The 16,162-nt window shown below is 38.3% G+C and overlaps 1 protein-coding gene across 2 annotated transcripts in view; it reads right to left on the minus strand.

Moving 5' to 3' along the window:
- Positions 1-5,023: 5,023 nt before the first annotated feature.
- Positions 5,024-16,162, minus strand: part of xkr4 (XK related 4) — a 32,780-nt gene continuing 21,641 nt past the window's right edge. Inside the window, exons 4-5 of one of the 2 annotated variants that reach the window (XR_015778125.1) lie at positions 13,308-15,396; positions 5,024-11,828 (exon numbers count right to left, since the gene is read on the minus strand). Coding sequence is in view for 1 of the 2 variants with exons in the window: in XM_042498203.2 (XP_042354137.1) it covers positions 14,796-15,396 (601 nt within the window). In the remaining variant the exon portion in view is untranslated. Of the gene's footprint in view, positions 15,397-16,162 lie in introns of both variants that reach the window. The other variant, XM_042498203.2, reaches the window with a different exon arrangement.

Below are 16,162 nucleotides of genomic sequence, written 5' to 3' on the forward strand. Positions count from 1 at the left end.
TTGGACGTTCCTTTTACCTTTCACATTTGGACAACAATTTCATTTGGACAGCAGTCTTTGAAATTTGCCTGTCCTGGATAAAGTTCAATCTCACAACCCAAAATACTCTTAGAGCTAATCCAACTGACACTCTGTGGTTTGGACAGCTGCTTGTAAAATTCACCTGTCCTGAGTGAGGTTTGAACTAATGATTTCATAGTCTGCAGACAAGCCCTCTAACCAACTAAGCTAAACTTTCAGACATTTCAGCTGTGTTTTAAGTTACACTTCAGACTCTTCTCTGGGAAGCATCCTGTAAAACCTACCTGCCCTGGATAAGGTCAGAACTCAACATTCCAAATAAGTTTTTGCTTTAATATTATTTAATTAATTAATTTACATGAAATTTTCATGGTTTGGTTACAAATGATGTACACCAAGATGACGTGGGATTTATGTGCTCTCCAATGTCATCTAGTGGGCACTGGAGGTACTGGAAGTACTACATCATGTGAAATATCTCACTCCGGGGTCCAAACTCTCTGCATGCATCCGACTTTCCCAGAAATAAATGACGGCTTTAGCTGGAGTTCACCAGTACCCCAGCATACGTAGGGGTGTGAGGGCCCTTTCATCGCTGCTTGCAGCTTTAATTGTCATCGTTGTTGCTTTGCATCTCTCACTCATGTCAGGCGAGCTGAAGGGGAGTTGTGAGGTGACCTGCAGGAGAACACTTCTGCTAACATATGGTCCTTAAATTCAAAGTTTTCTCATCCACATCATACATCCACCGCCACCATCTCACCAGCCATCATCACAAATCGTGTTTTTCAAAGCATATACAAATATTGGCGCACTATTTATATCTGTTGAAATGTGATAGAGCTTGTGTCTTTTAATCAGTATCTTATTTTTGATCACTATGATCAGATTTTTCTTGTGGTGTATTATGCTCAGTTTCTTAAAGTTCCTAATTTGGTCAGGCAAGGAGGCCTCGAAGTTAGTGGCCTAGGGATGTTTAGGCCTGGAAGACAAATGTGTAGAATACTGGCGCCAGGCTAGAAGTAATATGGAATAAGGCTCCTTCCAAATTATGGAGATACTTGTGGGGTTTTTTGTGATTGATCATAGCAGGGGAAGAGTTGCTATACGGACAAATGTATTGATGCCTGTACGTATATAAGAGACTTGCATGAGCTGAAAGAGAGAGATTCGTATTGGTCCTGAATCCTCTCCCAGGCAGACCATGGGGCCTGGTGGATGCTGAACTTTGCTGCAATAAATTGATTATTATGCAACCGAGTCGGTGTCCGCAGAGGTTTCTTCATCTTCCACACATCATTGCTACTTGAAGAGAAACAACTACATTCTAAATCATTTTTTTGTGTTCTAGATCATTTTTTCTTTGCATATGTGATGTAGCCCTTTGCAGGTTATTCCAAAATGACAGCTTTCTTTTTATAATCTTTATTAACCTAAAACCTGGATTAACATCAAGTTTTTGTGCTGCATTCAGATGCCTTTCTCATATTTGTAAACCTTTGAACACCAAACACATCTGTTTGATTTCTTTAAAAAACATGGCAAAAAGGCAACAGGAAATTTCCCACAAATTGTGAGATTAGGGAGATTTTGACTTTTTGAAAGAAGGGGAAAGATGTTTAGACAACTATATTAATAATTATCACAATTCCATATCTTAAGAAAGGTGATGTTCCTCTGGTCTTTAACCCTTTAAAACCTGAAGTAACATCACTTTTCTTGTTCTGGATTCAGATGCCTGTCACAAGAGTTTAAACCTTTAGACTCAAAAATGAGCAATTGGCAAAAGATATTCAACAAATTGAAGGGAATTAGCAAATTTAGAAAACAGGTTTTTAAACGCTAGGAGAAAATGTAGGGAAAACAGAAAAAGGGCTAGGTAAGTTATATAAAGGTATGTTTATAATGATCATAATAACATATTTACAGTTATTTTACAAAATAATTGTTGTATTTATTTTATTTTAAAATAATTTTTTGTTTTTTAAAGATTTTTTTCCTTTGTTAAGCAATGTTCAGGTGTTGTCTTTTTTGTACTTTACTCATTTCTAAATTTAAACAGATTTACTAAATTTGCAAATATTTGGTCCCATGTTCACTGGAGGTGTCTCTATGGCACTATTATTGTCAATTCGAAAAGAACAAAATCATTTCTAGCATCTGAATGCAAATTTAACTCTAATACTGATCTGCTGTGCCATTGTTCTAAACCACCCAGATTACAATAAATGAAATAAAATATAATAATAATAATAATAATAATGACAGAATACTCTTGCTTTAGTGATAGTGTAAATGCAAGAACAAATGAAGAAACTCAAGGCAAGAAAAATTACCACAGTGTACTTTATTAAATGAATTTTGGTAGTTTGTGTTGCATTAGATTCAAATAAAAATTTACAAAAATCCCATATATACAAAAATGTAATTCTGATCATGTTTATCACTCTTGATTTATTTTTTTTTACAATAAAATGTAACTTTTTCCCTATTGAAAGGATTTTTAGCACTTCAGACTTTCATCACACAATGCAACTTACTGAAAAGACCAATTTTTTTTTTGTCTTAAACATTTGTATCTGTTTTTTTTAAATACACCACATACACCACATTTAGCGTTTTTTTTTCTCAGTAGTATATCGTCATAGTTATAGCCATCATGGTGGCATCAAACCTCTAAAGACACCCTTCACAGTCAGAACTCAAAAAGAGAGGAATGTTCTTTTTTTAACATGTACACTTTGCATACATTTATTTACAGATAAGCTTTTAAGTTGATCGCTTCACTATCTGTGGTACTCCATTTTCAACCATCTCTCTAAACAGACATCTGTACAGAATGATTATACAAGTGTGACTGGATCCTATCATTATTCACCTGCTGGTTCCTGTGCTTGTACTAAAGCTGGATTATCTCAACTGGAGCTGTTGCTGCTCCACGACTGTCACTTTCTCTGGTTACACAGCTGTGAGCTGAGAGTTAAAAAGTCAGCCTCTCTGTTGTATTTGGCTGCTAATTCCACACAGCAGAGCTCTGATCCAGTATAGCTGGTGAACAGAGACGCTCACAAGTAACGCAGTTCACTGTTAATGTCTAAGAGAGCTACAGGGCAGAGAAACGCAAGATTTTACTGCTGTTAGAAGAGTGCTCCTTGCTAACTATTAATGTGCACGTCTATGGGCGGGTTTCCATTTCAGATTTTTGCAAAACTTAGGCGATATTTTCAAAATGTCGATAAAACAAAATGTGAGATGACTGCATTTCCACTGAGTGATGTTGTGTGACTTCTCTGGTGATAACCCTTCAACAAGCATGGTCAAAATATTAGCAGCTATATTTCTATTGAAGCCACCACACTAGCCGTCATTATTTCTAATCTAAGGCCAGGTAGCCAGTTCCTACTGACAAGCACATAGCCATAGCATCATGTGACCTAGGAAAGACAAAAAAGTGTTTCCATTGCAGTTTTGAGAAATATGGCTATTTTGAATACCACCTCACTTGAGTGTAAAAACCTTTTTACAATAAATTTGAGGGGTTTTTTTCAATTTTTTTATTGACATGGTGCCATTAGGTGTATTTTATATTTGCAATTTCAATTTGTGTAATTTGAGGGTTAATGGAAACCTGCCCCCTGATAACTATTCCTCATACCTAAATGTCTAAATGTCTAGGTGTGGTTCGAAGCCTTTCAGAATGACACAAAATTATTGATATGCTGGTTTTCTGATCTGCCGAATCTTTGGTTAAGTTTAGGCAACTCAAACTATTTTGCTATGGTTAGGGAAAAGATTGTGGTCAATAAACTGATATTGACTGTTGGCTGGAGATGGGATGCTAGCCCATATTGCTTTCTGGTGGTCTTGGTCTGGTCTTGGTTCACATTCGGCCCAGTCACCACAAGAAAATGTTGGCATGTTAGGTTTCTGCAAACCACTAATAGCCTATGTTATATTTACAACTTTCATTTAGCCTGGAAGACCAGGTGACCTAGATGATGTAAGCTTAACTTTATCTTTTGCTCTCTGTATCAGTTTGGACCAAGTCCTCATGAAGTGAGCCAGGCTCTGATGCAAATTTTACATAGTGGCCCTAAGTGGAATTACAGGGTTTCGGTCATATGATGCCCACAGGCCCAGAAAGGCTTTTTCCCATTGACTTACATTGGGAAAGAGACGTTTGTAAATCAGTAAATAACTTTTTGTGAGCGCATTTAGATTTAAGCCATCCAGTTCGATAACATTTGAAAAGTCTAAAAGAGTTGCAAGATAACATTTTTAGACCACCATTCAAGCTAGTGAAGCTTTTAAGTGGAGGTCGGTTGCTCCACCAGCAGAAGTTACCTGCTCAGGCATACTCGGCTGACGAAAGTCTTTAGTGCACAAGCCTCATGGGCCGGTAGATCTGGGTATTCTATACCTGCAAAAAGAGCTTTTTTTGCTTCATGCACCAACGAGTAGCTCATGCTGAACAGGGCCCTGCCTCAATGGCTGTATCCAGACTATTAATACATCCATGTTCTGGACCTGCTGCTGCCCGCCTTGAAATGCAAGCAAATGGATTTGTTTTCTTTAAAAAAAAAACTTTTGTGAAAAAGTGATCTGCAATTTGGCATGCAATGTCACACAAATTGCAAAAAAACCCCCCAAAAAACTATGATAGGTGACAAGAAAATGACCTGAAACTCTGCTTTAAAAGAGAGACAGAAAATCATTAGAAAATCATTAAATAAATAGGGGAAAATCTAAGAAAATAAAATCTTTTATTATTTTTAATAAGATTTTTTATTATTATTTAAATGTTGTTGTTTTTTAATCACATTTTTTGGGGTCATTTCCTGTTCTTGTTCTTTTACTTTTCTGTCTTTGTGTTCTAATTTTAATTAAATTCTAATTTAATTTTACTTGTAATTTTTTTTCACACTTTTTTTTTTTTTTTTACACATTTTAGGTAATTTCTCGTTAGGTTACTCATTGTCTGTTTTTAGCGGTGTGAGATTGATTTTGTGAGAAATCAAGCCAATTTCAAAGGGTTACCTCAGTAACAGAGTCAATGAGAACAATTAAACAAGAACAAGAGGATGCACTGCATGTTCCCCAGTACAAATCCAATGTTCATTGTTGTCTGGCCTCTGATTGGCTAATGGAGCAGATAAGAGAGGCTGCAAAGCTGGGGATCACAGCCATATAGATCACAGTGCTTTAGACAGACGACAAGGATGCTGCCAGCTGGTGTTCAGCCGTCCAGAATGAGAAATCATGACAACATTATACTGGCAACTCCAGTGTATCGCAGACCTTATTGGGATTGTTGTCGATGAGGTACACCTCACATACAAACAGAAAGTGTTTGGGGTGGCAGAGTCCAGACTGATACAGAGAGAGAATCATAATGTTGAGCTCACGTCATCAGGATGCTCTCACTAACTTCCAGACTTATCGCATGTACCAAATCATTCTAAAGTGACATAGTGTATTAGCTGACTTTGAATTTGCCATCAAGAGTGGGAGGGGATGGTGGCTGGCATGTTACCAAGCTGCAGACACTGCAGATCAACAACCACAATGAGTCACTGATGTTTCTCCAGCAGCTTTTTAGGGACCAAACATGGGTGTTTCTTAGTGTTTTTCTAACAGGCATAGTGCCACAAAAACTCTTTTTTCCCCCAAGTGAGACATAATTGCATTTCCAGTGGGGATCATGCTCCCCAGAGCCAGATGTTCATGACCTTTATGTAAACTTTCAATGGATCTGCTACATAATAACATAAAAATGTACCCATAGTTTGCAGAAACATATAATGCTAACATTTTCTTGGGCTGTTGGGTTGTTCATACCTGGATCTCAACCTCTTTAGTGCGGGCAATCCAAATGATGAGTAGAGATGCCGCAATTAAGACATGATCCCTCACCTGCTTCCCACCGCTAAACCACATCCAGTCGCATTGGATGTAACATCTGCCATGCACATATGAGAAAAATCTTTTTTTAAATAAATTCTCCTATCTTTTACATCAGTAGCTATTGAAAAAATGAATCCCGGCACAAGTTAGGACATATTATGATAATTATTGGTTGGATATGGATCTATGTGTAACTGTTATATACTATTATATCCCTGATGTTTGCATCATGTCCCTGGTGTTTGTCATTTTGCTAATGTTACTCCAGATAATATCTGAATTTCAGTACCAAAGACAATGAATTGAGATGTTGAGGAATTTGTGAATAACCATGACTTTGACGGTCTTATTGACGGAGAGCTTTTTTATACCAATGCAGGATAACAAAGTGCAACAGAAACAAATGGAGGCAGAGAGGGAGGACTGAAAAGTTTCCCTGACAGTGACTGAGAAACAAAGGGACTGCAGTGAGAAGTTTTTTTTGTGTTGTTATTCCCCTCACTGCCTATTTACTCCTTGACAGCTACAGCGCCATGACAACTGCTGCCTTGATTTACAACCAAAGCCAATCAGCAGTCAGCCATGTTTCCTCCAGCTGGACACAAAGCTTTCCATCTGACACATGTTCAGCGTGTGCAGCCTCTCTGTTGGACAATGTCTCAGTCCTAGTATAAGCACAGTAACTGCTGTTGACACGTTATTCTTCAATAGTGTAAAAAAAACACAAATTCAGACCCCCACACATACACACACACACACACACACACACACACACACACATACACACACACACACACACACACACACACACACACACAGCAAGGGCTAACCAGAAAACCAAAGTGTGCTTTCAGAACAGCCTCAAACAATGTCCTAGGTGATGGAAAAAAGACAGATATAGAAATATATATTTCTTAAGGCAAACAAAACATAAAAAGCAGCGTTTAAGAGTTATGATCAGAGGGAAGGAGGGAGTCCTATTCATGATACACCAGTTCGATGCAAGACAACTTGAGCACCTGTGGAAAATTAATGGAGAATAATTAACCCTGTTTATGACAGCACCTCATTTTTTGTTTGAACAATTCTCCAGTTAGAGCAAATTCCTCATTTTCTGTACACTTTCCTTTACTGACAAAACATTGAATCCAAGAGCCAGATGCATGATGTATGACAGATTAAAACACAGGTTTAAGAGTTATTCTCAAAACAAAACTGAATGAATTATTTAAGCTAATTTCACAAGATGGAAATGACCTTTTTATGGTCATCTGGAAAAGCAGCACATTAATTTAAATTCAAGTAAAAAACAAACAAACAAAAAACTGTTTGCCATTTCAGTTTGGCACGTTGTCTGCAAATATGAAAATAAACAGTCCATTTCACATCCAATTCCAATATCATTGTTTCAGCGTTATGCTTTGGAGTGCATTGAATATGATTTGTTAACCCTTTGAAACCTGAGCAAGTTGATTTCAAATTGCAACTGAACAAAGAAATGACCCAAAAATTAGCAAGAAATTACTAAAATGTAACAAGAAAATGACTATGAATGAAAGAAAGAAAGAAAATGAATGAAATTCATGTAACCAAAAAAGGTAAGAGAAAAACGTAATGGCCTAAAAAAAAGTGATACAATTAAATGATAATAATAAAATAAAATAAAATAATTGATATAATAAATTATACATTTCTTTTCTGTAACCATATTTTAAATTATATATAATATATTATATATATTATAATTATTAATGTAGTTTATAAAATTATTTTCCCTTGTTATTTGATAATATTTCCAGGCCACTTTTTACTATATTTTGGGAATCTGCGACACATTTGATTTCAAGTTGCTGATTTTCTTTTTCCACCATTTTCTTTTTTTGAAAGACATCAAACTAATTTGTTCCCATTTTTAAAAAAAGGTTAATTGTTGTTAATGGCATCTGAAAGAAGCACAAGAAATCTGATGTCCATCCAGGTTTCAAAGGGTTAATGGAATTTTCCGTTTCATTTTGGGAAACTGGTTTCTCTGTGTGAGTTCCTCACAAAGACAGAAGCTGAGTGTGAGTGAGAACATGTACTGTCAATGAATGTGGAGGATATTATATTCTGTCCATGTAACAAACTGAGGTAGCTTTATGTTCAGCGTATATCAGAAACACACCATATACTGTTCATCAGAATATCTGTGTTAGTTGATTGATGGTGATAACTAAACAAACAGTAAACAAAGGCTACACTGGATTTGGGGAACACTGCAAATAAGCTTATATAAAACGCTCTGGCATCCCTCACAGGTAACACAAGGCTGCATCTACACACAGTGAGCTACAGAGAGGAAAAGAAATTTACTTTAAACTTTCAGTCAGACTTCCTCACAGGCCAAGATGATTCTTGTATTATTTTAGCAGCTGTCTGGCAAACAGATCGAGTGAAATCTTGCCTGGTTTGATAGAATTATTACAATGCTTTGTTCAATGAGTGTACATTATTGCATTAACTTTGAAAATATTCATCACAAACCCAGTGTTGGCAGATAAACCGGAGCTCTGCTGGTGAAATGGCCAATAACAGAAAAGAAAGATCTGCGGTGTGTTGAACTGGAGCTGTTCATAATCGCTCTGTTTAATCTGCAGCACATATATCACACCTAAATTAACCCTTTGAACCCTGAGCAAATTCATTGGATTTCTTTCAAATCATAAAAAGAAGACAATGTGCAATTTGAAGACAAGAAATGACCCCCCCAAAAAAGCAAAAAACCTACAGGAAAATTAACTGAAAAAGCCAAAAAAAGAAGAGCAAATAAACATTAAAGATGCAAAAAAAATCTAAACATGTTTTGAAATATAATTTTTTAATTATTAGAAATATAGTTTTTGTCTCTCTTTTTTTAAAAAGCACATTTTCAGATCATTGTCTTTTTAACTTTTGATCATTTCTGGCAGTTTGCAGATATATTGATTTGCCAAGTAGCCCATGCCTTTTTTTCACATTTTTAAAAGAAATCAAACAATTTACTTACCAATTTAAATTAAAAGATTTAATCTTGTGAAAGGTGTCTGAATGCAGCACAATAAAACTGATACCAAACCAGGTTTCAAAGGGCAATTAAACAACTAATTAACTAACTCATATATACCTGACTGTCTGACTCTCAGGATGTAGATAGAAGCCTGCCATTGGCTGACCATTTAGCCTGTCAAAATACCTCTGTCAAGCACTGTAAAAATAAAGGATTTGTTTTAACTTAGTTCAGTTAGTATCTAGGCTGCCCTAATTTTTTTTAGTTGAAAGAATTTGCGAAAAAGGAGTTGAATCTATACAAAATAACCCTAACTTTTTTTTGTGGTACCTTTTTTTTTTTGAAAGGCGTTCTACATCTTGTACAACTCATATTCACTAGTACTACCCAAATCCTGTGAACACACTTTGACTTGTAAAACTTGTAAAGAAACATTTACATGAAGTAAAAGACAAAAAGAAAAGTATAAAGACTTGTGGTCAAAAAAACTGGAAATATTCTCTCTAAACTGCTCAATGCAGCAAAACACCATACACACTGATGAGAACACACACACACACACACACACACACACACACATAGAGTGAGGTGGCAACAAGGCAAACCAATAAGACTTAACAGTTTGTATTTAAGGTGTGACTCATGCTCCAATATACAAACTGATTCATGAGCCACATTGTAAATTAAAAGAGTAAGACACTTAAAAACATGATAATAAAAAAACAACAACAGGCAACTTTAAACTGCTGACAACTTGAACAAACTTAAAGAACCATACCACCATGTTTTCCAAATTTGAGCTCACAGTATACATACTTTATTTCCATTTTCAGATGTAGGCTATTCGTTTTTAGATTTTTCTTCATGTATTTTGGCTACAGTTCCAGGCCTCAAGTGGTTTCCAATTAGTCTGAAACATGAAGTAACACAGTTTACATGCATGTTTACAGGCATTTGCAGATTAGATAAAATATAAAGACTTGAAGACTTGAAATTTAATTAGAATTTTGACAAGCTTGTAGGATTTTTTTCTTTGTAAAATGTTTTATAGATGTCTAATATTCATTTTAAAATATTGCCTGAAGCTGAGCATACCTTAATTAAAGCCTCAAGCTTCCCCCATACAAGTGCATCAATGACCCAGCATACTGGTTGGATAATATTTTTAATTACCCCACTGACAGTGAATATTCACTTTATGCGCCTTAAATATGACTGTCAAAGCCTTTATTAACCTGCTACATGACAGCTTTTCTACATTTTCTGGTTTCTATCCTGTGAAAGCTTTCTTTCCCTAAGGGGTCATTTACAACTGTTCTTGAATGAAATGCTAAACTTTGGTTGCGGATTGGCCTTTCTTTCACATGACAACCTCGTTTTAAGGACCTGAAAATGCAAACTTGAAACCGGGCTCCAAAGTGTAATTTTTTTTAAAACGGCACTCCCTTGGCACTATGTAAACTGGCGCAAAATGCGCAAATCCTGTGAGAACAGTGACATCACAGCCGCACTTTGCGCATGACCATCACGTTTCAGACAAATAGCCATGTGCGAGTAGGACAACAGGAACAACAATGGCGGACTACTGAACTGTGTTTGTGCTGCTGACTCTACTGAGGTTATTAACACTGACAGTTCTCGTGCGTGCGTTCGCCATCGTCTTCTTGTTTGTTTATTCTCACTACTCTGTAAAAAAATGTCTTTTTGCGCAGGTTCGTGGTGTTCTTCTATGGTGTGTCACTATAAAGTTAAACCACCAACTACTGGCCTTGCATGCATACTACTGTTTTTTTGGTTGTTTTTGTGGATCCATGTACATCAGGATTATTTTTAAAATTCAAAAAAATTCAAAAAATACACAGGAAAGACATTTCTTTTTTCAGTTAGGCCGTTCTTGCCTAAAAAGGGATGACGATGTTGCCATACCAGACTGATCTATGTGTATCGCGTGATAATAGTGATGTTTCAATAACCACACAGTTCAGCACTAGATTTTAAATTAGAAATGCAAGGAACTGATTTTGCGCAGGTTTGAGGCTTTGGGATTCTTATAAACATATTTTAAACATTGCCGAAACAATATGTATTCCAAAATTTTCCAAAATATTCTGTTAACTGAAAACCACTTCCAGGCCTAGAAAACAGTTTTTCTCATTTCATAACTTTTCCATGAATTTCTGTGGTAACCCTGTATAGATGATATTCATGCTCCTTAACCCCTAACCCTAATGAAGATATATACTATTGCATATGCAGGAAAACAATGGCCTCTTGGAACACTATAAAACATACATTCAATTTACCAAAACAAAGCAGCATGCTTTGCAAAATGTTGGCCAAAGTTACTGTAACAGGGCTAAAACATGCAAACCTGCTGGTATGGTCCTTTAAAGTGTATCTCTGTCAACACACTGCATCTGTTTATAAAAATATAAGATATAAGATTCTACAAGGTATTCCATGTTGGATTTGCCACCACCAACGTAACACAACCATCATAAAAACATAAGCCATTTACACTGAAATCTAATGACAAAACCACAAATAATAGCTGTAATATGCCAATATTTGCCAGAAAAGTGTGTCATGGAAACATCTAGCTGGTTCTCTCTGTGGTCTGTAAATATTGGGCTACACATGAATGCTAATTTGTGCTATATATATATGTAACCAGAGGAATAAGATGATAAACTTACTTAGATTCTGGACATTATCTGTAATGACCTGCAACAGAATTCAGACTTCATACACAGAATGATAAGAGGTCAGAACAGCTCAGTACACCTGTGGTTGGTTTGGTTACAGATGAAAATGTTTACAGTCTCATGCCATGATTATCCCATTGTCTCATTTTGTGCTTTTCTCTCCTCTTGTCATCCTTCGAAAAAAAAAAAAGACATTGCACTTGTGAAATAAAAACAAAAACAACCTGGAACTTTCTTTGCGCAGACAATTTCCATTTTAAAAGACACACTGTTACCATTGAAAAATCATTGCCTTGACTCTATAGTCAAAGTGAGAGAGCTAAAATTCCTGAACACAATTTGACAGCTAATCTACAGAATGGGATGATGTCATTGCCTCTAACTTCCCAGCATTCCCTGAAGTCAAGCTGTTTGGGTTGGGAGTGTAGTGTAAATGGTACAGCTCTCAATTTTGTCTATTTGCTCTCTGATTCAGATCAATGAACATGTTTGGTTTTCATAAATACACAGAATGTTAAGGAACAGTGTGATAATGTGACTAGTACTAACTCTGGTGTTAGTTGTGCCTGAGATGGACAGTCTATTCTGTTCTATCTGTCCAACACTCCTGGTGTGGATGGGTCTTCGACTTTGGCGACCCCCTGACCCTTGCTTTAATGCCACTACTCATATGTAATTTGACCATCACAAGCTATCTTGAAAACAAATATTATGAAATTTGCAGTTGATTTAACGGCTCCACTGGAAATCTGCATCTCCAATAAGGATTGTGTCCTCAGAGTAGGGCATTGTGGTTGTTTTGACGACACCTTGCGTTTGCTCTATAATTTATACATTTTATGTGGAGTTGGACAAAGTGTGTGATCATTCTTCATTTTGCCACATAGAAGAATACATGCTGAATTCTGCTGACAGTGATATCTCCAGCTGAACGGACATAATCGCTAATGTGACTAGCAAGCATGCTACAGAGCAGCTAGCGAGAGTGTGGATATGATAACGGTGTGCGAGGCCTTTTGACCTGATAGCGTAACTGATGTAGGTAGTAATAAATCTGGACACGTGTTCAGCTGGGGACACATGTTTGACATATGAACTGAGATGTGTCTCGGCTGTCCACTTCAATTGCAATTACCGAAATACATGTCAATACCAGGTGTAATTAGGCCCAAGGAATCCTAAGTGGCAAAAAAATGAACATGACAAAGGCAGGTGTGTCATGTCATTTACGCTGCCATCCCCATTCCATTAGCAAGGTTGAACTATTATGCTATCTTTGAGACTGCACGGCTTATGTTAACTTTAATGACTATTCCTGTTAGAATAAATGATGTTATTTTTGTTTCTTGAACCTACCTGTAATTGTAGTGTTTTGATCTCTCTTTGTACTGCATTAGAGGTCACTCAAGGAAATTATCTGGATCTCCCAGACCATGATATGTGGTATAACGGTGGTTTTATATCAAGCTTTTGTAGTGGCACTTCAGATAACCAAAAATCTCTTTGTTAGCTCTTCCCATTAAAGCCAGTGGACGCTACCAGCACCATGCTAACGTATGTCGTGTGGCTCGTTTTAACAACATTACAAGCTGCTGGGAAACAAGTGAACAATTTCTTCATAAGTGTGTTTATCAAAGAAAGAGCAGACTTACAAGTCAAAATGTGGTGGTGTGCCTTCACTGATGGATGATAGCGCAGAGCCGATTCAGGCATCAAGCACATGTCCTCCTGAGCTGCTTCTCTTGTTTAAACAACACGCACACACTCACACACACAGACACACACACACACACATCGCCTATTGCCTACACATACACACTCAGCACTAAAAACACAGACTCACAATGACTTCAGTACCCTCTACATCATCTCTAAAGTAAAAAAATGCTGCATGTTGTATCAGAGTACTGTACATCCTGGTGGTTGGTTTAGTTTGGCTGAGATGGCTGCTTGTCTGCTTTCTTCTCCATCGTCGATTCATTTCCGTTTCCTGCATCATCCTCTCCCGTGGTCTCCTTTTCATTGCTGTCAGGAGCATTTCTTCTCCATGTTCACCTTCACAGACAAGCAAAGATCTGTATCACTGCACAGCCAGGTTGATGTGGCTGGACTGCAAATAGTTGAGTTGAGCTGCCAGGAAGATTTTTCTTGGCATCGTGGGAGTTTGACTTATCCGCATGGGAGAAAGATGGTGAGCTTGTGTCTGTCCAGCTTTCACCCCTTCCTTCTCGCTCGCTAAACCTTCCTTCCTGCCAGGTTTGGTTGACTTTATCCAAACTAAACACAATGACTGAGTATAGATGCTACTTTGACCACTGTCTTCATGTAGTTCACTTTCTGTCTGACCTTCCTCCACTGCAGACCGTGATAATCCGAGAGGAATTGTCTAGGCCAGAGAAGAACTTTTTGGACTTCCCAGCCATCTCTAAGGTGTTCCAACTCCTCAGAATCCAGAGGATATTTCCAAGGAAGCTTTTTGGCACTAAGAGAACAGGAGCAATGAGTGGTATCATGTGGATGTTGGTGAAAGTAGTGGTGGTGGCTGATATGGGGTCTATTCGTCAGAACTTTTAAACAGTGGGTCACCAACACATTAAGACAGATATGACAGTTTCTATTGATGGTGAATAAGGGATTCTTCCCTTTCCTTATCACATTGGAGGAAGGAGTCTGTGCAACTCAGGTGTCATTTAGGCTAAAGTGGAATATCTGATGACTTAAAACTTGTCTGAATGGACATGGACATATGCTTCTTTTATCCTTCAGTTCTCCAACCTTACCCAAACTGTGCATTAGTACGGTCTAAGCAGAGTATCAAAGCACTCTGCTGATTTGCATTGAGTTTGTACCAGATGGGATTTCCCTGATGAGAAGTAAAACTAACAGCAACAATCCAAACAAGAACCCAAACACATCCGGTGACATCACTTGTGCCAAATTGCTCCTTCAATCACTACCAACAGGGCTGAATGCTGCTGGGTGGATGCTGATGCTTGAGGGACAGGAAAAGAACAAGGGAAACAACAGATGGAAAATGTTGGTAGAAACAAATTCTTATTGCCACAGTCCCTGTTAGTGTTTATGTGATAGCAGGATAATCCTCTGATGGCTGCTCCCCTCTACAGGTTCTGAGGGTGGAACTATAACGTGGTCTCATATTCCAACCTCTCTTGCACCAGAGCATCATCTTTGTACTGCAGCCGTGGGGGAGTCAGCGAGCAGTCTATGGCCAGGATTGCCTTGCGTATACTGCGGTCGAGGACATGGCGCTCCCAGGCTGGGTAGCGGTTCCTACAAAGGTCGATCTTGATGACAGTCTCCTCGAGGCGCGGCGCACGAGACGATGGTGTGGATGGCACTGTGGGTCGGACCTGAAAAACTGGCATGCAGCCATCCCGCTCAGAATACTTCCCCATGTCACGCTCCAGGGTTGTGGTGGCACCGCGGTTGGAACGTAGCGAGTTGGTGGCACCTTCAGATGGTAGTGTGGAGAACTGAGCAGTGGCATCCAGGTCGAGACCCTGGCCACTTGGCGAGCGCCCGAAGCGTGGCCCATTGGGATGGAAAAAGGCATAGTACATAAGCATGAAAACCACACCGGTGAGGAAACTGCTAAAGATGACGCAGAGTGCTGGCACTGCAAAGGCGTCAGTGGTGTGAGGAGACCGGTAGAGGTACCACAGTGCACTGAGAGCAGCGTTCTCCACCAAAATCACCAGGTAATAGATGAAAAGTCGACACCTGCACAAAGACATGAAACAAAAGAAATCAAATAGAATGACACTATGTCAGTGAGCAAAGTAGTAAATCATGAAGCATGTCAACAGGATTAGCAGGATGGGTAAACATGTGGTTGCAAGTGCTTCTTTTGTATTTTGACAGTGAGCTGTGAGGATGGTAACACCAATACGTTCTTTTCCCAAGTCTTTACGTGTTGCTGCTTTGCAGTTAGTCACATTTCCACTTTGCAGTGGAATTCCGTGTCTACAAATTACGTTTTACGTATCCTCTTGGGTCTGCTGTTTTCGTATCGGTATGGCGCTACTGTGATAACAAATGCACGTGGTTATATTAAGACAACAACATGGCAACCAATGGCAGGACGTCAACAAACGCACATGCTGCCACAGATTGTTAGGATTAGGCAAGGCCATGCATGATTACATGTTCGCATGAAGTCTAGGGTTGTTGGACCCACCCATCCAATAGGCACCCTCACTCTCCTTACATTAGGTTGTTACTGGATTTGTTTCAACCTGACGCTATCCTGCAGTGTATTATATAGAAACAGCAGGTGAACACCAGAAAGGGTTCTGTCTGGCTGTGTTTTCTCCTGACACCTCTAGTGGCATTTCATACATATGCAAAAGGTGACTTTTGGCGTCTCAATCTTAAGAATGAGAACAACTGAATACTCTGTATCTCCATGCCTCCACTTCAGTGGTTAAACCCAGTGCATCAGTGCTTTATGCTTTGTCACAAACAGCAAATTTCATACTCACCATTG

Source organism: Plectropomus leopardus, chromosome 12 (genome assembly GCF_026936395.1).
Source record: "Plectropomus leopardus strain MGB_pleo_1.0 chromosome 12, ASM2693639v1, whole genome shotgun sequence".
NCBI classification, from domain to species: domain Eukaryota; kingdom Metazoa; phylum Chordata; class Actinopteri; order Perciformes; family Serranidae; genus Plectropomus; species Plectropomus leopardus.